General features: G+C 35.9%; 1 protein-coding gene and 2 long non-coding RNA genes across 3 annotated transcripts; 2 read left to right on the top strand and 1 right to left on the bottom strand.

Annotated features, from left to right (window-relative positions):
- Nucleotides 1–664: 664 nt before the first annotated feature.
- Nucleotides 665–1,456, bottom strand: LOC131951838 (putative uncharacterized protein DDB_G0290521). The gene has a single exon (XM_059314237.1). The coding sequence runs from the start codon at nucleotides 1,454–1,456 to the stop codon at nucleotides 665–667; it is 792 nt and encodes a 263-aa protein (XP_059170220.1).
- An 8,994-nt stretch (nucleotides 1,457–10,450) lies between these two features.
- On the top strand, nucleotides 10,451–13,621 carry LOC131951827 (uncharacterized). The gene is made up of 3 exons (XR_009388449.1): nucleotides 10,451–10,545; nucleotides 11,946–12,046; nucleotides 12,869–13,621. It is a non-coding gene; the product is annotated as an uncharacterized LOC131951827 (long non-coding RNA).
- A 7,032-nt stretch (nucleotides 13,622–20,653) lies between these two features.
- On the top strand, nucleotides 20,654–22,968 carry LOC131951844 (uncharacterized). The gene is made up of 3 exons (XR_009388454.1): nucleotides 20,654–20,729; nucleotides 21,984–22,084; nucleotides 22,301–22,968. It is a non-coding gene; the product is annotated as an uncharacterized LOC131951844 (long non-coding RNA).
- The last annotated feature ends 1,030 nt before the right edge of the window (nucleotides 22,969–23,998 follow it).

Here is a 23,998-nt window from a genome sequence, read left to right on the forward strand (position 1 = left end):
AAAGAAGAGAAAGTTGTTAGGTCTTGTCTCAGATTGTGTTTACGGTTAACGTTTGTACCAAGATTAATGCCAGAATTAAGAGATTGGCAAGAAATAAGAATAAGCGTTAGGGCTTAGGCTTGAGAATGACTTATATTCTGGAATAAGAGCCACGTTTTACGTCTATGTCTAGCATTTGAGCTGGAATTTTTAAGGGAGGGACTATAAATATTATAAGTTGGACAAGACCCTGCAGTACATCACAAAAGTACCATTTAAAAAAATAACAGTTCCATAAAAGTATATAAAATTACCACAAAATTATCATAACAGAACAGCAACAACCATATTATAATTTAACCGTAATAGTACTTTAAATATACAATATCAAACTTGCAACAGTACCATAAAAAAACTTTGTCGCATTCGGGCAAATGTCTATTCGGGAAATCGGCCTTCGGGCTAACAGCATTCATGCAAGTGTCTTTCGGGATTTTGTCGTAAACCCGTTTTACAATTGTAGGTATTGGGTTAGCTGAAACCAGGGACAATTAAAAAACATTCCTCGATAACATCTTACCCGACACACATCACACATCTTTCTCATACCTCACCCGACACAAATTACTACTCTTTCTCGACCAGGAGTGACACTGATACTGATGGTAATAATAGAACTTGTCTGTTACGATCCTATTGGTGTCTTGGTCTCAGTTTTAGACCCCATTGGTGTCTTGGTCTCAGTTTTAGACCTCATTGGTGTCTTGGTCTCAGTTTTAGACCCCATTGGTGTCTTGGTCTCAGTTTTAGACCCCATTGGTGTTTTGGTCTCAGTTTTAGACCCCATTGGTGTCTTGGTCTCAGTTTTAGACCCCATTGGTGTCTTGGTCTCAGTTTTAGACCACATTGGTGACTTGTTCTCAGTTTTAGACCACATTGGTGACTTGTTCTCAGTTTTAGGCCACATTGGTGACTTGTTCTCAGTTTTAGACCACATTGGTGACTTGGTCTTAGTTTTAGACCACATTGGTGACTTGGTCTCAGTTTTAGACCCCATTGGTGTCTTGGTCTCAGTTTTAGACCCCATTGGTGTCTTGTTCTCAGTTTTAGACCACATTGGTGTCTTGTTCTCAGTTTTAGACCACATTGGTGTCTTGTTCTCAGTTTTAGACCACATTGGTGACTTGTTCTTAGTTTTAGACCACATTGGTGACTTGGTCTTAGTTTTAGACCCCATTGGTGTCTTGGTCTCAGTTTTAGACCCCATTGGTGTCTTGGTCTCAGTTTTAGACCCCATTGGTGACTTGTTCTCAGTTTTAGGCCACATTGGTGACTTGTTCTTAGTTTTAGACCACATTGGTGACTTGTTCTTAGTTTTAGACCACATTGGTGACTTGGTCTTAGTTTTAGACCACATTGGTGTCTTGGTCTCAGTTTTAGACCACATTGGTGTCTTGGTCTTAGTTTTAGACCCCATTGGTGTTTTGTTCTCAGTTTTAGACTTGATACAAGATGTTGGTGGGTTGGTTTATTGGGTTCTAGGGTGGCCACAATCTGGGAAATACATTCTCAGTATAGCTGGTAGGTTTGTATTTGTCTCATAATTGTGATCAGAGGTAGATCAACAGGTAGCATTTGCATCCAAGCTTAAGAATGTGTAAAATTTAGGATTGCTTAAAGAAGAGAAAGTTGTTAGGTCTTGTCTCAGATTGTGTTTACGGTTAACGTTTGTACCAAGATTAATGCCAGAATTAAGAGATTGGCAAGAAATAAGAATAAGCATTAGGGCTTAGGCTTGAGAATGACTTATATTCTGGAATAAGAGCCACGTTTTAGGTCTATGTCTAGCATTTGAGCTGGAATTTTTAAGGGAGGGACTATAAATATTATAAGTTGGACAAGACCCTGCAGTACATCACAAAAGTACCATTTAAAAAAATAACAGTTCCATAAAAGTATATAAAATTACCACAAAATTATCATAACAGAACAGCAACAACCATATTATAATTTAACCGTAATAGTACTTTAAATATACAATATCAAACTTGCAACAGTACCATAAAAAAACTGTAACAATACCATATCAGTGCCACAAGCAACAGTACTATAACAATACCAAACAGTTCCACAACAGCAACATAAAAGTACAGTAAGAGTACATTAACATTACCGTAACGGTACTGTAACAGTGCCACAAAAGTGCCATAGTCTGACATTAAGTGTTTACTTCTCGTATTTCTCTAGGTGTTCTCGCTGAACATGCCACTGAGAAAGACGTGACGTCACTAACAAAGACTGTAGATGAACGGACGTTACTATCAAAGACTGTAAATGAACGGACGTCACTAACAAAGACTGTAGATGAACGGACGTTACTATCAAAGACTGTAAATGAACGGACGTTACTAACAAAGACTGTAGATGAATGGACGTCACTAACAAAGACTAGATAAACGGACGTCACTAACAAAGACTGTATATAAACGGACGTCACTAACAAAGACTGTAGATAAACGGACGTCACTAACAAAGACTGTAGATAAACGGACGTCACTAACAAAGACTGTAGATATACGGACGTCACTAACAAAGAATGTAGATAAACTAACGTCACTAACAAAGACTGTAGATAAACGGACGTCACTAACAAATATTGATGACCGTTAACAATTTTTTACCAATATTTTGTTTCTTACAACCTAAATGAATGTTTTATCTCAAAACCAGATGCTTTTTTACTTTCTCGTATATACGAAATACAGAGAACGTAGATCCGTATCAACTTTTGAGCTATTTCCGATAAACGGAAGTGGTACTTTTTTTACTTTGAATTTTTCAAAAGCCTATATCTTTAGTACTATTTCAGATAGATAAATGAATCTTCACATGTAAGTAAAAGATCTTATTCTCTACCTTCTGTCAAATTTTGAGTAATTTCCGTTGACCGGAAGTACTAATTTACGCTATTTCCTATTTCTCAAAAAAACACATGTAAATTTATAAAGTACTAATAATATTGCGCACTATTATGCACATTTTGTTTTGGCGTTCGCTTGGTGCGCAATTCTTTTTCTATGAAATTCTATTCTATTTTTAAAAGTTTAAGTAATTAAAAATCATGTCTATATTCCAAGTTATATAAGAATACTAGCCGTCCCGGCCAGGCCCTGCACTGGCATCTCTGAAAAACGTATCTGTAATGGACCATAACTTGTGTGTTTAGTAATCAGCATTTACCTGGCATTGCCCACCCTAACCACAACCAACCAAAACATCCAAAATACGCAAACATAAGACTAACACAAAACAAACACAAACGAAAACACAAAAATAAACGCAAAGACAAACCCAACCACAAACACAAAGAAAACACAAACACTAAAGCAAACAAAAAAGGAAACGAAAATAAATCCAAACGCAAACACAATCCCAAACTAAACCAAAACACACAAAAATACAACGCAAACATAACACAAACACAAATACAAACACAAACGAAAACACAAAAACAAAAACAAACGCAAACACAAACTAAACCACAAACACAAAGAAAACACAAACTTGAGTACCGTTACAGCTAGGTTGATAAAATTTCATATATAAGTATTTTATCAAAATCGTAGATCCGTATCAACTTTTGAGCTATTTCCAATAACCGTAAGTGGAATTTTTTTCTACTTTGAGTTTTTCAAAAGCCTTTAACTTAAGTACTATTTCAGATAGATAAATGAAATTTCAAATTTAAGTAATAGATCTAATTCTCTACCTTCTTTTAAATTTTGAGTAATTTCCGTTGATTGAAAGTACTAATTTAAGCTATTTCCGATTTCTCAAAAAACGAATGTAAATTTATAAAGTACTAATAATATTCCGCACTATTATGCACGTTTTATTTGGCGTTCACAGATGTGCAATTCTTTTTTCTACGAGATTTTATTCTATTTTAAAAAGTTTAAGTATTTTAAATGGATTAAAACTCATGTCTATATCCCGAGTTCCCATCCCCTGTTTTCTTATAAAAGAATATTCGAGAAAGTTTAGGGGAGATCGCTCCCGGTTTTTTTTTTTTAGCTATTTCCGATTTCTCAAAAAAAAACGCGTTTGTATTTACAAAGTACTAATAATATTCCGTACTATTATACACAAACTGCTTTTCGTTTACTCGGTGTGCAATTATTTTATTCTCAGAGAATTTTTTCTATTTTTATAAGTTTAAGTAATTATAAATGCATTAAAAATCATGTCTATATCATAATATGCATCTCCCGTTGTGTTATATAAGAATATTCGAGAAAGTTTAGGAGAGATCACTCCCGGTTATTTTTTAAATTACAAAAAATAAATTATGACACCTGCAGTAGAAAAACACTTGAGTTTATGTATAGTCTGTCAATAAGCTAACAAAAAAAAGGACCTGCTAGTGATAGGCGAAACCAAAACGCTATAAAATAGGCACAATAAAAAAAATAAAAAATAAATAAAAATTAAAAAAATATATGTATATATATATATATATATATATATATATATATATATATATATATATATACGAGACAAATGGCCCGTTGAGGGAGTGATAGAACGGATGCTAGGTTGATAGTGTTGTCTTTTTCTCTTAACTAAAACCAAAATCACCGTCTCAACTTAAAATTTAACCGGAAACGAAAAATGTCATTGAAAAAGAATTTCTGACCAGAATGGGAATTTTAACCGGAATTAAGCTTGATCTACACGTAGTTACTGCATATTGATACTAAGCATTGTCCCGCTCCCCCCCCCTCCTACCCCACCCCCACCCCCCTCCCACACACCGCAAAACACGTCTGCCGTCCCACTCAACGAAATATAATTTTTATAGAAAAATAGTTTTACCAGTGTCCGCCCCCTTCCAAAAAATTTAGTCCACCCCCACCCGCGAAAATTTTCAATTTCAAGTCTCCTTCCTCCCCCTTTCCAGGGAGGAAAAAGTCTGAAAGAAACCCTGATCGCCTGGTCGCATTTGTAGATCATACAAACCAAAGGAAGATGCGACTTCTATATTATAGACCCGTTTTCTACTTTTGGTCGATAAATCTCACTCACGCAAACAGTGTTTCTTTCAGACTTTTTTCTCCGGGGGTGGGGTACTGGAATTTTTGCAGGGGCGAATAAAATTCTCCAGGGCAGAGGAGTGCGTGACTGGTAAAAGTATATATTTTCTATATAAATTATTATTCTTTTGGGGGGGGGTAGACGTTCTACCAGGGAGGAGGGAGTGGCTTTCCTCCTAACCGAAGAGATGCATGAAAGAAACTCAAACGCAAACCACTTTTAAGATAAGACAAAATTGGCTTTTTAACTCAATGTTTACTCGAGAATCAATGACGTTGTGTACTTTTCGGGCTTTAGAAATTTTCCTACTATATATTCCATGTGACGTCACGTTTCGTTTTTCGGATGATTATGCATATTTTTACTGGTGTTTTCTCTACAGTAATATCGTTCCCAACACATACATACATACACAGACAGACATCAAAACTATTATAATGGATAGACCTACTGGTCTGGCTATTTGCATCGTTCGAAATCACTACGTTTGGTAGGAATTAATGTATTTTTAATGTTATGCCTGCCCATTTGAAGTGACAGATCGGTTAGTGACTCTCTTTTTATTATGCGTACAATTAATAAGAATTCAAACCTGACCTAGACGCAAGCTTTATCTTATTAGATTTTTAAAAAAGCCTTAAAGCCAAAATTTACTAACAGTGACGGATTAATAAGTTGAATAATAGGCCTCTAATTTTCTGTTTACGATGATCGTTAAAAATTTCGTATTAATGTTTTGTAAAAAATAAGTATTAAACACATAATTCATTGACAGTGACTAATTAATGGGCTGAAACGGAGGCCTTCAATTTGCTGTTAAATGTGATCGTTAAAATTTTCGTATCAACGTTTTGTAAAAAAAGAAATGATAAAGCCAGAGGCGTAGCAACCCCTCCCGGCGCCCGGGGACAAACTTTCAATTAGGCAACCCCCCCACCCCCATTCCCCCATATATTTTTTATATTTGTAATTCAAAATAACAGCTAAATTGAACTTATTTTGCCCGCCCCCCCCCCCCCCCATTGTCGGAGCTCCTGGACATATGTACCCCCCCCCCCCCCCCCGTCGCTACGCCTCTGCTAGTAGGTTGGACAGGCAAATTATCTACTCCTAGATTTTCTAAACTAATAAAACATTTTTGGGCATTGAACATTAAGTAATATAAGAAGATTTTATGGACAAGTTAACGGCTCTAAGACAATGAATAATTTCCAGATGGTGCAAATTAATTAAATATTAATTAATTATTTTTTTAAACTAATTAAATATTCCTCAGTGGTAAAGACTGATTGGACTGAAGAAGCGTGGATTAATTTAAAAATCTAGCTTAATGTTGTCAGTTGTTTTTTGTAAGTTGTACTCAGTGTTTGGGTGTATGGGTACATACATGTTGGCTGGTCTGTGGTCATGTTTTATGTGTTAAACTTAAATAGCTATGTTTATCTATTTTACAGAGCTTGTCGGTATAGATGTGATTTTTTGTTGTAGAAATTATACGCTCGTGCGTCACATTTGCTCGTGTTTTTTTTTTATTAAAGCTCAGAGTCGAGTTTTATTTTAGGTCACATAATTAGCTCATTACATGTCAATCACCCTAGTAACCCAACCACACACACACACCACACACACACGCACATATACAAACACACATACATCCCTCCCCTTCCTTACTGACTAAACAACGTCTGCTGTTTGTTACCTAACCACTGAGTATAATCCTTGGCATACACAATGCGGGGGTCATTCATCAGGGGTTGTCAGGGGTTGTCGCTTGTAGGATTATGACGTCTACTGTACTGTTTAGATGTCCCAACTAGCTGCGTGGTGACTACGTTATTTAGCGCACAGAAATTGTGGGTACAGCGGTGGGTAGGGAAGCCATAACTCATTGATAGTGACGATTTAACAGGAGGCCACCAATTTTCTGTTTACGATGATCGTTAAAAATTTCGTATTAATGTTTTGTGAAAAATAAGTATTAAACACATAATTCATTGACAGTGACTAATTAATGGGCTGAAACCAGGGGAGGAACTACAGTGCCGCCAGACCCCGCAATGCGGGGTGGGGGGGGGGGCGTTTAGGGGCCCACAGCCGACCATAATCAATTATTTTTTTAAAGTTAAAAAAAAATCATTTTCTTTCATTTTTTTAATTGATAGTTGTTTTGTAAAATGAATACAGTAGCTGGGTTTGGATTATCTTTATTCTATAGACAACATCCCGAGTCCTCTTTCTCCTACATACACACGCTGTTGTGACGCCTCTGACACCAAGGCCGTCACCGAGGGGTGTTTCTTTCACCATCAGCGTAAACCGGGGCGTGTCTGTGGTAGTGTGTGCATACACAGGCACATTGGTAGTGGTTTTGTAAAAAAATAAACTAGCAGATCTACTACAGAAGTGATGTTCTACAGTAGCTAACACACGCTGTTGCGTAAAAGAAAAAAATATATATAGGAAGCCTACATGAGTAGTAGTGTGAAAGATAGGCAAACGTTTAAACAACTTCCATGACTTATTTCCCTTTTTAGATAGTCAAATAGGTGTGCTCTTAAGCACTTTATAATAGATTTGCGCTAAACAAATTAACAAGCAATTACTTTTCTTGATTATTAATTTTTTTAAAAACCATGATAAAGAATGCCATAGTACAAAAAGGAAATGTATTTAAAACTAATAATATAAATACAAAAAAAAACATAAATTATGCTTCATATTCTTTTCACCGCTTTGCCAATTGGTAGAATGATGGCAAACGTATCAAAACGGAAATTTTTAAAACAGAATAATAGCACTCATACAAATGACTTTTTGTTGAAACTTATTTAAATAAAAAAAAATTAGAACTTTTAATTTTTTTTTTTTTAAATCTCGAAACAAGCCCGAAATGATTATGTTGTTCGTATTTTCGTATTTTCGTATTATATATATATATATAAATATATATATATATATATATATATATATATATATATATATATATATATATATATATATGTTGGCTGGTACCAAATTGTTGATTCTTAAGTAAGCATGTTGGCTGGTATTATATTGTTTATTTTTAAGTAAAATGGTAACTTGGGTGCTTATTAAAGGGGTTTAGGTGACTAGGACTAGTTACAGAAACCCAAGGGGTTAATCTAAGATATTGGGGATGAACAGGCCAGGGGAAATCTAAAATTTAATTAACATGTTATCGGCTCACCCTGGTCGTTAAGGGCTGCGAGCTCCATGCAGGTGCATGAGTGACACGTAATGCTGGGAAGACACCCGCGGTGATTTATGTCTAAAGTTGAGTTCGGACATGCCGCTGGACGTCCCGGTAGAATCATTACTCATGATCTCTGTTGTGGTCAGTTGTCAGGTGTGAAACGCGGCGGGAGTACCGCGTGGCCGTACGTTAGCTCGAGCGGTGTATGACACGATCGTTAGCCCTGAGACAACGGGAAGATCTATAGCGGTCAGTTATCGGGTGTTCAACGCATGGGTGCATAGTGACCGGTGTTATCTCGAACGTCGAGAGATGGGACGGAGCCCAACTCGGGTTCTATAGCTCTAGGGAGATGATAAGGGGGGTGAGACTAACCTATATATGAGGAAGGGAGACTATGTTGAGGTCTCTTTTTCTCTGACAGACACATAGGCTAGACACGATGGTCTAGGCCTCGGATGGTGGCAGCCTTGAGGGCTGGCCACTAAGGCTGGATTATTGGCCCAGTCGATGTTTTGTTGCTGTACATATGTGCTTCGTTCCAGATATTTACATGTGTGACCTGATGTTTATACATGTGGCCAATGTTATTCCAGTGGCTGGAAATCTTCCTGCCGTGTAGATATGTTCTCCGTTCCAGTGGCCATTATCTTTGTGGCCCAATGTTTGTACCAGTGGCCAGATGTTTTATTCAGTGGCTGGAAACTTCCTGCCGCTTGAGTGTCGAGCTAGATTGTTGTGAGTACTGATGAGTATTCATAGATGGACTTTAACCGTGTTTGATTAGTGGAATCAGAATTAGTGATGATAACATTTACCCGTGTGATTCTGGGATTACATAACAGTGCAAGTAGTAAAGTTAGAATTAGAGACGATGACATTTACGTTTTTGATTTTGAGATTACATAGCAGTACAAGTGAAATTAGGACTAGGAAGAATAACTGTGACAAGTGTGATTCTGAGATTACATAAGCTGTGCAAGTATTTAAGTTAGGACTAGAGGATATGACATGTGTGAATTCTGAGTTGTGTAAATGTAGATTTGCTATTCACACTTATGTATGTGTTTTCTATGAATTAATGTCAGTTACCACGGTGACTAATTCTGCATTGAAATGTAAGTTTGATTATTTTTGTCTTTTTGACTTGTATTAGAAATTCAAGTGATGTTTTCTTGAATATGAAAGACTGGCCAGGTCTTATTTGTATTGTGTCTTTGCTTTTAACATATAAACCTTGGTGACGTCAAACAAAGATAAATAAATGCATATTATGTGTGTTTACTATGTCTTATTTTTAGTTTAATATTGGTGTTGTATAGATTTTAATTAGTTTTGCTCAGGTCTTATTAGACCCCTTTGTCACCACGCAAGGGTGCACGGATGAGTGAATAAGATCACCTCTTCTGTTTAAACCCCCCTAACATTTGGTGTCAGAAGTAAGATATAAGATATCCACCTCTCGAAGAACCCCTAACATATATATATATATATATATATATATATATATATATATATATATATATATATATATATATATATATATATATATATATATATATATAAATATATATATATATATATATATATATATATATATATATATATATATATATATATATATATATATATATATATATATATGGGGCCGAAAAAATTCTTTGCGGGGTGGCCATTTTTTTCTAGTTCCGCCACTGGCTAATACGGAGGACTTCAATTTGCTGTTGAATTGATCGTTAAAATTTCGTATCAACGTTTTGTAAAAAAGAAATGATAAAGCCATAACTCATTGACAGTGATGATTTAAGAGGCTGAACAGGAGGCCGCCAATTTTCTGTTTGCGATGATCGTTAAAAATTTCGAATTAATGTTTTGTGAAAAATAAGTATTAAACACATAATTCATTGACAGTGACTAATTAATGTGCTTAAACGGAGCACTTCAATTTGCTGTTAAACGTGATCGTTAAAATTCTCGTGTCAATATTCTGTAAATAAGAAATGATAAAGCCATAAAGTCATTGACAGTGACGATTTAACAGGAGGCCACCAATTTTCTGTTAACGATGATCGTTAAATTTCGTGCCAATATTCTGTAAAAAAGAAATGATAAAACCATAGTCATTGACAGTGAGTGTTTTATGTCCAAACCACATGCCCTTTTCCCTCTGTATTTAACGCGTGCACGCGTTCTTCATCAGATCAGACAAACGGCACTACAATCCTAACACGTTTACAACAGTAGACATTTGAAGAAAGGTAGGGAGAGATGTTTTCAAATTTTGTTTTATATATATATATATATATATATATATATATATATATATATATATATATATATATATATATATATATATATATATATATATATATATAATATATATATATATATATATATATATATATATATATATATATATATATATATATATATATATATATATATATATATATATATGATAAATATTTTGACTTCATAGCGGCCCGTAAAAAGTCAACCTGGGGTAAATTTGATGTTATACAGCCACCATATAGCCACCATACATCCACCATACATCCACCATAAAGCCACCATACAGCAACCATACAGCCACCATACAGCCACCATACAGCCACCATACAGCCATCATACAGCCACCATAAAGCCACCATACAGCCATCATACAGTCACCATACAGCCACCATACAGCCACCATAAAGCCACCATACAGCCACCATACAGCCACCATACATCCACCATACAGCCACCATACAGCCACCATACAGCCACCATACAGCCACCATACAGCCAACATACAGCCAACATACAGCCACCATACAGCCACCATACAGCCACCATACACCCACCATACATCCACCATACAGCCACCATACAGCCACCATACAGCCACCATACAGCCACCATACAGCCACCATACAGCCACCATGCAGCCATCATACAGCCACCATACAGCCATCATACAGCCATCATACATCCACCATACAGCCACCATACATCCACCATACATACACCATGAAGCCACCATTAAAGACGAGACTATCCCCGAGAAGTGTGTGAAAGACATTTCGGTGTGTTCAAATGTATTTTCTACAATTGTCTATCAAGTGCAGTCTGTACACTCATTCAATGATAAATTCATATTATTTCTACTGTGTAAATAAACTTATATAGTTATGAAAACTGGAATCCAGTTTCTTGTATTCAGTAATTCACTACAGACCGACTGTCTAACTGACAAACTTTCCAATATAACTTCCATCACATGTAGTAGAACAACAATCACTTTTAGTAGAACTACAATCACAGGTAGTAAAAAAAAACATCACAGGTATTAGAACTAAAATCATTGGTAGTAGAACTACAATCACAGTTAGCAGAACTACAACTACATGTAATAGCACAACTAGTACGGGGATAGATTCATCTAGAATGTTAGTTTTAGATTTGTGGCAAATAGAGTCTTAGATCTACTTAGATACAGGCCATCTGTTTGTATCTTTATGAGACTGAGACATAAGCCATATAGATGAGATATGTGAGGTAGTTTCACCTCTCATCTAGTAAAAGCCAAATGACAAGTGCAACATTTTTTTTTACTTTAATTTAATCTAACGTGAAATAAATTTACAGCTCTGTAACATTGATGTATTCCTCACAGTTGAATAACATCTGGAATCCATCACCTGCATTCTTCAACGTCTGTGTAAGTCAGGAATCCAACCATGAAGCTCATCTACATAGTATTGCTTCTTGTCTGTTGTAAGTCTGTTTTCATTCTATTAACGGTTGCCTCACCCGACACACATCACACATGTTTCTCATTCCTCATCCGACACACATTACAACTTTTTCTCGACCAGGAGTGACACAGATACTGATGGTAATAATAGAACTTGTCTGTTTCGATCCTATTGGTGTCTTGTTCTCAGTTTTAGACCACATTGGTGTCTTGGTCTCAGTTTTAGACCACATTGGTGTCTTGGTCTCAGTTTTAGACCCCATTGGTGTCTTGGTCTCAGTTTTAGACCCCATTGGTGTCTTGGTCTCAGTTTTAGACCCCATTGGTGTCTTGTTCTCAGTTTTAGACCCCATTGGTGACTTGTTCTCAGTTTTAGACCACATTGGTGTCTTGTTCTCAGTTTTAGACCACATTGGTGACTTGGTCTCAGTTTTAGACCCCATTGGTGTCTTGTTCTCAGTTTTAGACCCCATTGGTGTCTTGTTCTCAGTTTTAGGCCACATTGGTGACTTGTTCTCAGTTTTAGACTTGATACAAGATGTTGGTGGGTTGGTTTATTGGGTTCTAGGGTGGCCACAATCTGGGAAATACATTCTCAGTATAGCTAGTAGGGTTTGTATTATTGTCATAATTGTGATCAGAGGTAGGTCAACAGGTAGCATTTGCGTCCAAGCTTATGAATGTGTAAAATTTAGGATTGCTTAAAGAAGAGAAAGTTGTTAGGTCTTGTTTTAGATTGTGTTTAACGTTAACGCTCGTACCAAGATTAATGCCATAATTAAGAGATTGGCAAGAAATAAGAATAGTCTGACATTAAGTGTTTACTTCTCGTATTGCTCTAGGTGTTCTCGCTGTGCAGGCCACTGAGAACAAGCTGGACCAGGATTTGAATGTGGCCAAACGGGGACCTGAACAGGAAGTAAAACTTGAAGCCAAGTCAATGGTAGCCAAGAAGTCGGACGTTCAGTCAGAGATCACTAAAAGGAAGAGTATAAGACGTAAGGGTGGTAAATCAATACCGAAGAAGGGTTAAGATAGAGGAGAGGGCAGGGGAAGGAGTTACAATGGACCATAGCATTTATTTTTGACAGCCTCGTACATACCAATCTCGTTTATTTTTATAATTGTTCAAACATGGTTCAAATCCTGTTAAAAAATAACTTGTTTGTTTTACAAAAAACATTTCTATCCTTTTTAAATATAAAAAATGAACATTTGATTCCGTTTTTACATTGTTCTAAAAGAATAGACTGCTTGTCATTAGTTATAAATAACCTAGTGATTAGTTTATTGTAGTGTTCGGTTAAATCGCCATGTAAGGTCATATTTAATGCTACAGACAACAGGCATCTGTTACAGTAACTAGTCAGGTCAGGTAGGTCAATTTCAGATCATTTACCTATAGGTTCAGCTCAACCTAAAGAACACCGCGCACCTTAAGTACTGTATCCAGGATACGACAACTGGTCAGTAGAGCTGTAGCACTGGTCACTTTATCCTAAAGATTATGTCCATATTAAACCGACATGCTATGTGTTGTAATTAGTTTAAAACGTGATTGGAGCTTTATTTCAATAAAATGTTGAGTTCTGTCATTCCTAGTGTTCTGTTATTTTTTTTACTCGACAAAACACGACAATTTGGAGGGATACCACAAGAGAGACCAGACGTTACTAACAAATGTTGTAGATAAATGGACGTCACTAACAAAGACTGTAGACAAACGGACGTCACTAACAAAGACTAGATAAATGGACGTCACTAACAAAAACTAGATAAACGGACGTCACTAACAAAGACTGTAGATAAACGGACGTCACTAACAAAGACTGTAGATAAACGGACGTCACTAACAAAGGCTGTAATTGAACGGACGTTACTAACAAAGACTGTAGAGGAATGGACGTCTTTAACAAAGACTGTAGATAAACGGACATCACTAACAAAAACTAGATAAACGGACGTCACTAACAAATATTGATGGCCGTTAACAATTTCTTATCAATAATTTGTTTCTTACAACCTATATACAACATATATATATATATATATGACACACATCGCAACCTTATCTCATACATCTCACGACTCACATCACTACTCTTTTTTCATACATCACACGATTCACATCACAACCCTATCTCATACATTACCCGACACACATCACAACCCTTTCTCATACATCACCCGACACATATCACAACCCTATCTCATACATCACACGACACACATCACAACTCTTTTTTACTTTCTCGTATATACGAAGTATAGAGAAAGTATTGTAATCGTGCACAAAAATCACTTGAAATTTTAACAATTTTCACCGTATTACACCTCAGTCCTTCATCACATCCAAAGTATAGAGGACTTATTTTAATCGGGCAAAAATTATCAATCCAGATGTATCAAAATTAAGGGGTTTTGTGCGTAATCCAGTCTGAAAAACTGGACTTTGCAACTCTGTCCGTATGCCTGTGTGTCTGTGTGTGTGTGTGTCTGTCCGTGTGTAAACACGATAACTTGAGTACCATTACAGCTAGGTTGATGAAATTTCATACTTTATCAAAATCGTAGATCCGTATCAACTTTTGAGCGATTTCCGATAACCGGAAGTGGTACTTTTTCTACTTTGAATTTTTCAAAAGCCTATAACTTGAGTACTATTTCAGATAGATAAATGAAATTTCACATGTAAGTAAAAGATCTAATTCTCTACCTTCTGTTAAATTTTGAGTAATTTCCATTTACCGGAAGTTGTAATTTACGTTACTTCCGATTTCTCAAAAAGCTAATGTAAAGTACTAATTTTAAAGTACTAATAATATTGCGCACTATTATGCACTTTTTTATTTGGCGTTCACTTGGTGTGCAATTCTTTTGTCTACGAGATTTTATTCTATTTGTAAAACTTTAAGTATTTAAAATGGATTAAAAATCATGTCTATAGCCCGAGTTCCCATCCCCTGTTGTTTTATATAAGAATATTCGAGAAAGTTTAGGGGAGATCACTCCCGGTTTATTTCATACATCACACGACACACATCACAACTCTTTTTTTCATATATCACCCGACACACATCACCACTCTTTATCGATCTGGGGTGTCACAGTCGAATTTGTCTTTTTACTTTCTCGTATATACGAAGTATAGAGAAAGTCTTGTAATCGTGCAAAAAAAAATCGAGATTTTTGCAAATCTCGACGTTTCACATCTCATTGATACGGAAAAACATAATTTTGCAATCTTGTCCGTATGTCTGTGTGTCTGTCTGTGTGTGTGTGTGTGTGTGTGTGTGTCCGTGTGTAAACACGATAACTTGAGTACCGTTACAGCTAGGTTGATGAAATTTCATATATAAGTATTTTATCAAAATCGTAGATCCGTATCAACTTTTTTAAAAATAGAATATAATCTCGTAGAAAAAAGAAATGCACACCAAGTAAACGCTAAATAAAGATGTGCATAATAGTGCGCAATATTATTAGTACTTTATAAATTTTTACATGCGTTTTTTGAGAAATCAGAAATAGCGAAAATAAGTACTTCAGGTAAACGGAAATTACTCAAAATTTGACAGAAGGTAGAGAATTAGATCTTTTACTTACATATCAAATGTCATTTATCTATCTGAAATAGTACTCAAGTTATAGGCTTTTGAAAATTCAAAGTAGAAAAAGTACCACTTCCGGTTATCGGAAATCGCTCAAAAATTGATACGGATCTACGATTTTGATAAAATACTTATATATGAAATTTCATCTACCTAGCTGTAACAGTACTCAAGTTGTCGTGTTTACACGCGGACACACACACACACACACACACACACACACACAGACAGACACACAGACATACGGACAAGATTGTAAAATTATGTTTTTCCGTATCAGTGAGATGTAAAACGTCGAGATTTGCAAAAATCTCGATTTTTTTTTTTGCACGATTACAAGTAAAAAAGTAAAAATGCATTAAAAATCATGTCTATATCATGATGTGCATCTCCCGTTGTGTTATATAAGAATATTCGAGAAAGTTTAGGGGAGATTACTCCCGGTTATTTTTTAAATTACAAAAAATAAATTATGACACCTACAGTAGATCTGGCTAAAAAAACACTTCAGTTTATGTATAGTCTGCCAATAAGCTAACAAAAAAGGACTTGCTAGTGATAGGCGAAACCAAAACGCTATAAAATAGACACAATAAAATAAAAATAATATATATATATATATATATATATATATATATATATATATATATATATATATATATATATATATATATATATATATATATATATATATATATATATATATATATATATATATATATATATATATATATATATATATATATATATATATTTATATATATATATATATATATATATATATATATATACACGAGACAAATGGCCCGTTGAGGGAGTGATAGAACGGGCGCCGCTAGGTTGATAGTGTTGTCTTTTTCTCTTAACTCAAACCAAAATCACCGTCTCAACTTAAAATTTAACCGGAAACGAAAAATGACATTGAAAAATAATTTCTGACCAGAATCGGAATTTTAACCGGAAGCTTGATCTACACGTAGTTACTGCATATTGATACTAAGCATTGTCCCGCTCCTCCACCCCCCCCCCCCCCCTCCTACCCCACTCCCCTCCCACACACCGCATAACACGTCTACCGTCCCACTCAACGAAATATAATTTTATAGAAAAATAGTTTTACCAGTGTCCGCCCCCTTCCAAAAAATTTAGTCCACCCCCACCCGCGAAAATTTCAAGTCTCCTTCCTCCCCCTTTCCAGGGAGGAAAAAGTCTGAAAGAAACCCGGATCGCCTGGTCGCATTTGTAGATCATACAAACCAAAGGAAGATGCGACTTCTATATTATAGGCCCGTTTTCTACTTTTGGTCGATAAATCTCACTCACGCAAACAGTGTTTCTTTCAGACTTTTTTCTCCGGGGGTGGGGTACTGGAATTTTTGCAGGGGCGAATAAAATTCTCCAGGGCAGGGGAGGGCGACACTGGTAAAAGTATATATTTTCTATATAAATTATTATTCTTTTGGGGGGGGTAGACGTTCTACCAGGGAGGAGGGAGTGGCTTTCCTCCTAACCGAAGAGATGCATGAAAGAAACTCAAAAGCAAACCACTTTTAAGATAAGACAAAATTGGCTTTTTAACTCAATGTTTACTCGAGAATCAATGACGCTGTGTACTTTTCGGGCTTTAGAAATGTTCCTACTATATATTCCATGTGACGTCACGTTTCGTTTTTGGATGATTATGCATATTTTTACTCGTGTTTTCTCTACAGTAATATCGTTCCCAACACATACATACATACATACACAGACATCAAAACTATTATAATGGATAGACCTACTGGTCTGGCTATTTGCATCGTTCGAAATCACTACGTTTGGTAGGAATTAATGTATTTTTAATGTTATGCCTGCCCATTTGAAGTGACAGGTCGGTTAGTGACACTTTTTTTTATTATGCATACAATTAATAAGAATTCAAACCTGACCTAGACGCTAGCTTTATCTTATTAGATTTTTAAAAAGCCTTAAAGCCATAATTCACTAACAGCGACGGATTAATAGGCTGAATATTAGGCCTCTAATTTTCTGTTTACGATGATCGTTAAAAATTGCGTATTAATGTTTTGTAAAAAATAAATATTAAACACATAATTCATTGACAGTGACTAATTAATGGGCTGACACGGAGGCCTTCAATTTGCTGTTAAATGTGATCGTTAAAATTTTTGTATCAAGGTTTTGTAAAAAAAAGAAATGATAAAGCCAGAGGCGTATGGACCCCTCCCGGCGCCCGGGGACAAACTTTCAATTTGGCCCCCCCCCCCCCCCCCCCACCCCACCCGCATAATTTTTTTATATTTGTAATTCAAATTAACAGCTAAATTGAACTTATTTTGCCCCCCCCCCATGGTCGGAGCTCGGGGACATATGTACCCCCCCCCCCCCGTCGCTACGCCTCTGCTAGTAGGTTGTACAGGCAAATTATCTACTCCTAGATTTTCTAAACTAATAAAACATTTTTGGGCATTGAACATTAAGTAATATAAGAAGATTTTATGGACAAGTTAACGGCTCTAAGATAATGAGTAATTTCCAGATGGTGCAAATTAATTAAATATTAATTAATTTTTTTTTAAACTAATTAAATATTCCTCAGTGGTAAAGACTGATTGGACTTAAGAAGCGTGGATTAATTTAAAAATCTAGCTTAATGTTGTCAGTTGTTTTTTTGTAAGTTGTACTCAGTGTTTGGGTGTATGGGTACATACTTGTTGGCTGGTCTGTAGACATGTTTTATGTGTTAAACTTAAATAGCAATGTTTATTTATTTAACAGAGCTTGTCGGTATAGATGTGATTTTTTGTTGTAGAAATTATACGCTCGTGCGTCACATTTGCTGGGTTTTTTTTATTAAAGCTCAGAGTCGAGTTTTATTTTAGGTCATATAATTAGCTCATTACATGTCAATCACCCTAGTAACCCAACCACACACACACACAAACTCTCACACGCACATAAACAAACACACATACATCCCTCCCCTTCCTTACTGACTAAACAACGTCTGCTGTTTGGTACCTAACCACTGAGTATAATCCTTGGCATACACAATGTGGGGGTCATTCATCAGGGGTTGTCAGGGGTTGTCACTTGTAGGATTATGACGTCAACTGTACTGTTTAAATGTCCCAACTAGCTGCGTGGTGGCTACGTTATTTAGCGCACAGAAATTGTGCGCACAGCGGTGGGTAGGGAAGCCATAACTCATTGATAGTGACGATTTAACAGGAGGCCACCAATTTTCTGTTTACGATGATCGTTAAAAATTTCGTATTAATGTTTTGTGAAAAATAAGTATTAAACACATAATTCATTCACAGTGACTAATTAATGGGCTGAAACCAGGGGCGGAACTACAGTGCCGCCAGACCCCGCAATGCGAGGTGGGGGTGCCGTTTAGGGGCCCACAGCCGACCATAATCAATTTTTTTATAGTTAAAAAAATCATTTTCTTGCATTTTTACTGTCTCGTATATACGTAGTATAGAGAAAGTATTGTAATCGTGCGAACTTTCTTCGGCAATATTGTTCTAAGTTATTTCAGGAATCGATTGGTAAATGTTTCAAGTCGCCAAGTGGTCTAATTGCCGAGATATGGGCCGAAAACTGCATTTTTTCGAGGTTTTTTGTTTTTTTCCGGGAAATCCAGGAAGGAATTCCTGGAATTTTTTTGGCCCACAATCATCCTCGGAACTTGCTTAACATATTTGCTTTGGAACTAGTCCTCGATATTGCTTTGTTGAGGAGGAGATACGACTTAAAGCTGCGGACACACATCCATCCATGAATTAAAAAGCTGCGGACACACATCCATCCAGAAATAACGAATTAATAATCGCAATTGTCAGTATGGAAATTGCGCTAAAAAATATATATGAAGCCTACATGAGTAGTAGTGTGAAAGATAGGCAAACGTTTAATCAATTTCCATGACTTATTTCCCTTTTTAAATAGTCAAATATGTGTGCTCTTAAGCACTTTTTAATAGATTTGCGCTAAACAAATTAATAAGCAATTACTTTTCTTGATTATTAATTTAAAAAAAAAAACATGATAAAGAATGCCATAGTACAAAAAGGAAATGTATTTAAAACTAATAACATAACTACAAAAAAAAACATAAAAATAAACATAACGCAAGAAACCTTTACACATACAAAGATCTTATGCTTCATATTGTTTACACCGATTTGCCAATTGGTAGAAGGATGGCAAATATATCAAAACGGAAATTTTCAAAACAGAATAATAGCACTCATACAAATGACTTTTTGTTTAAACTTATTTAAATTTAAAAAAAAATTAGAACTTTTAGGTTTTTTTTGCAAATCTCGAAACAAGCCCGAAATGAGTATGTTGTTCGTATTTCGTATTTTATATATATATATATATATATATATATATATATATATATATATATATATATATATATATATATATATATATATATATATATATATATATATATATATATATATGGGGCCGAAAAAATTCTTTGTGGGATGGCCCTTTTTTTCTAGTTACGCCACTGGCTGAAACGGAGGCCTTCAATTTGCTGTTGAATTGATCGTTAAAATTACGTATCAACGTTTTGTAAAAAAGAAATGATAAAGCCATAACTCATTGACAGTGATGATTTAAGGGGCTGAACACGAGGCCGCCAATTTTCTGTTTACGATGATCGTTAAAAATTTCGAATTAATGTTTTGTGAAAAATAAGTATTAAACACATAATTCATTGACAGTGACTAATTAATGTGCTGAAACGGAGCACTTCAATTTGCTGTTAAACGTGATCGTTAAAATTCTCGTGTCAATATTCTGTAAATAAGAAATGATAAAGCCATAAAGTCATTGACAGTGATGATTTAAAAGGAGGCCACCAATTTTCTGTTAACGATGATCGCTAAAATTTCGTGCCAATATTCTGTAAATCAGAAATGATAAAGCCATAAAGTCATTGACAGTGAGTGTTTTATGTCCAAAACACATGCCCCTCTGTATTTAACGCGTGCACGCGTTCTTCATCAGATCAGACAAACGGCACTACAATCCTAACACGTTTACAACAGTAGACATTTGAAGAAAGGTAGGGAGAGATGTTTTCACATTTTGTTATATATATATATATATATATATATATATATATATATATATATATATATATATATATATATATATATATATGATAAATATTTTGACTTCATAGCGGCCCGTAAAAAGTCAACCTGAGGTAAATTTGATGTTATACAGCCACCATACAGCCACCATACATCCACCATACAGCCACCATACAGCCACCATACAGCCACCATACAGCCACCATACAGCCACCATACAGCCACCATACAGCCACCATACAGCCACCATACAGCCACCATACAGTCACCATACAGCCACCATACAGCCACCATAAATCAACCATACAGCCACCATACAGCCATCATACAGCCATCATACATCCACCATACAGCCACCATACATCCACCATACAGCCACCATACAGCCACCATACAGCCACCATACAGCCACCATACAGCCACCATACAGCCACCATACAGCCACCATACAGCCACCATACAGCCACCATACAGCCATCATACAGCCATCATACATCCACCATACAGCCACCATACATCCACCATGCATCCACCATGAAGCCACCATTAAAGACGAGACTATCCCCGAGAAGTGTGTGAAAGACATATCGGTGCGCTAAAATGTATTTTCTACAATTGTCTATCAAGTGCAGTCTATACACTCATTCAATGATAAATTCATATTATTTCTACTGTGTAAATAAACTTATATAGTTATGAAAACTGGAGTCCAGTTTCTTGTATTCAGGAATTCACTACAGACCGACTGTCTAACTGACAAACTGTCCAATATAACTTCAATCACATGTAGTGGAACAACAATCACTGGTAGTAGAACTACAATCACTGGAAGTAGAACTACAATCACAGGTAGTAGAACTACAATCACTGGTAGTAAAAAAAAAAACATCACAGGTAGTAGAACTAAAATCATTGATAGTAGAACTACAATCACAGTTAGTAGAACTACAACTACAGGTAATAGAACAACTAATACAGGGATATATTCATCTAGATGTTAGTTTTAGATTTGTGGCAAATATAGTCTTAGATCTACTTAGATACAGGCCATCTGTTTGTATCTTTATGAGACTGAGACATAAGTCATATAGATGTGATATGTGAGGTAGTTTCACCTCTCATCTAGTAAAAGCCACATGACAAGTGCAACATTTTTTTTTACTTTAATTTAATCTAACGTGAAATAAATGTACAGCTCTGTAACATTGTTGTATTCCTCACAGTTAAATAACATCTGGAATCCATCACCTGCATTCTTCAACGTCTGTGTAAGTCAGGAATCCAACCATGAAGCTCATCTACGTAGCATTGCTTCTTGCCTGCTGTAAGTCAGTTTTCATTCTATCAACGGTTGCCATGGTAACTCTTGCTTTAATTAACAATACCATAACAGTGCCAAATGGTGCCAGAGGCAACTGTAGTATAACAGTTTCACAACAGGACCATGAAAGTACCGTAAAAGTACACCAACGTTACTCTAACAATACCACAAATGTTCCATATTCTGTCCTGTAAATGTTTTCAACGTGTATTACTACAGGCATCCTCGTCGCACAGGCCAATGAGAAGACGCCGAGCCAACATGTGCATGTGTCAAAACGTAATGAGAAGACGCCGAGCCAACATGTGCATGTGTCAAAACGTAATGAGAAGCCGAGCCAACATGTGGATGTGTCAAAACGTGATGTCCTAAGCGAGGACGTTCAGGCAGAGATTGCAAAAAGGAAAGTTCTTTAGTAGTCACGCAGTCAGTTCGGTAGGAAGCAGGGGTTAAGATGGAGGAAGAGCAACGGAATGAGTTACAATGGACCATAGCATTTATTTTTGACAGCCTCGTACATACCAATCTCGTTTTTTTTTTCAAAATTGTTCAAGCATGGTTCAAATACTGTTAAAAAATAATCTGTTTGTTTAAAAAAAAGTTAACATCGATTTAGAGTTTACTTTTTATATATTATAAAAAAAAATCCCGGATCATTTGATACCGTTTTTAGATTGTTCAAAAAGAATGGGCTGCTTGTCGTTTGTAGGAAATACCCTAATTATTAATTTATAAGTACTGTATTCAGGACACGACACCTGGTCGGTAGAACTGTAGCATTGGTCTCTTTATCTTAATATTATGTCCATTTAAGCTGACATTCCATGTGTTTCAATTTGTTTAAACGTGATTGGAACTTTATTTCAATAAAATGTTGAGTTCTGTCATTTATAATGTTGTGTTATTTCTTTCTGAGCAAAACAAAAAAAAAAAGACTTTTCAAGTAGGAGTATTGGATGGGACGTTCTTAACAAAGACTGTAGATAAACGGACGTCACTAACAAAGAATGTAGGTAAACGGACGTGACTAACAACGACAGTAATAACAAAGACAGGATTTCACTAACAAAGACTGTAGATAAACGGACGTCACTAACAAAGACTGTAGATAAACGGACGTCACTAACAAAGACTGTAGATAAACGGACGTCACTAATGAAGACAGTGATAACAAAGACAGAATGTCGTTAACAAAGACTGTAGATAAACTGACGTCACTAACAAAGACTGTAGATAAACGGACGTCACTAACAAAGACAGTGATAACAAAGACAGAATGTCGCTAACAAAGACTGTAGATAAACGGACGTCACTAACAAAGACTGTAGATAAACGGACGTCACTAACAAAGACTGTAGATAAACGGACGTCACTAACAAAGACTGTAGAAAAACGGACGTCACAAACAAGGACTGTAGATAAACGGACGTCAGTAACAAAGAATGTAGATAAACGGACGTCACTAACAAAGACTGTAGATAAACGGACGTCACTAACAAAGACTGTAGATAAACGGACGTCACTAACAAAGACTGTAGATAAACTGACGTCACTAACAAAGACTGTAGATAAACGGACGTCACTAACAAAGAATGTAGATACACGGACGTCACTAACAAAGAATGTAGATAAACGGACGTCACTAACAAAGACTATAGATAAACTGACGTCACTAACAAAGACTGTAGATAAACGGACGTCACTAACAAAGACTGTAGATATACAGACGTCACTAACAAAGACTGTAGATAAACGGACGTCACTAACAAAGACTGTAGATAAATGGACGTCACTAACAAAGACTGTAGATAAACGGACGTCACTAACAAAGACTGTAGATAAATAGACGTCACTAACAAAGACTGTACATAAACGGACGTCACTAACAAAGACTTTAGATAAACGGACGTCACTAAC

The sequence above is a fragment of the Physella acuta genome, unplaced genomic scaffold, assembly GCF_028476545.2.
Source record: "Physella acuta isolate Inbredline_101_S28 unplaced genomic scaffold, ASM2847654v3 ptg000831l, whole genome shotgun sequence".
Classification (NCBI taxonomy): Eukaryota; Metazoa; Mollusca; class Gastropoda; family Physidae; genus Physella; species Physella acuta.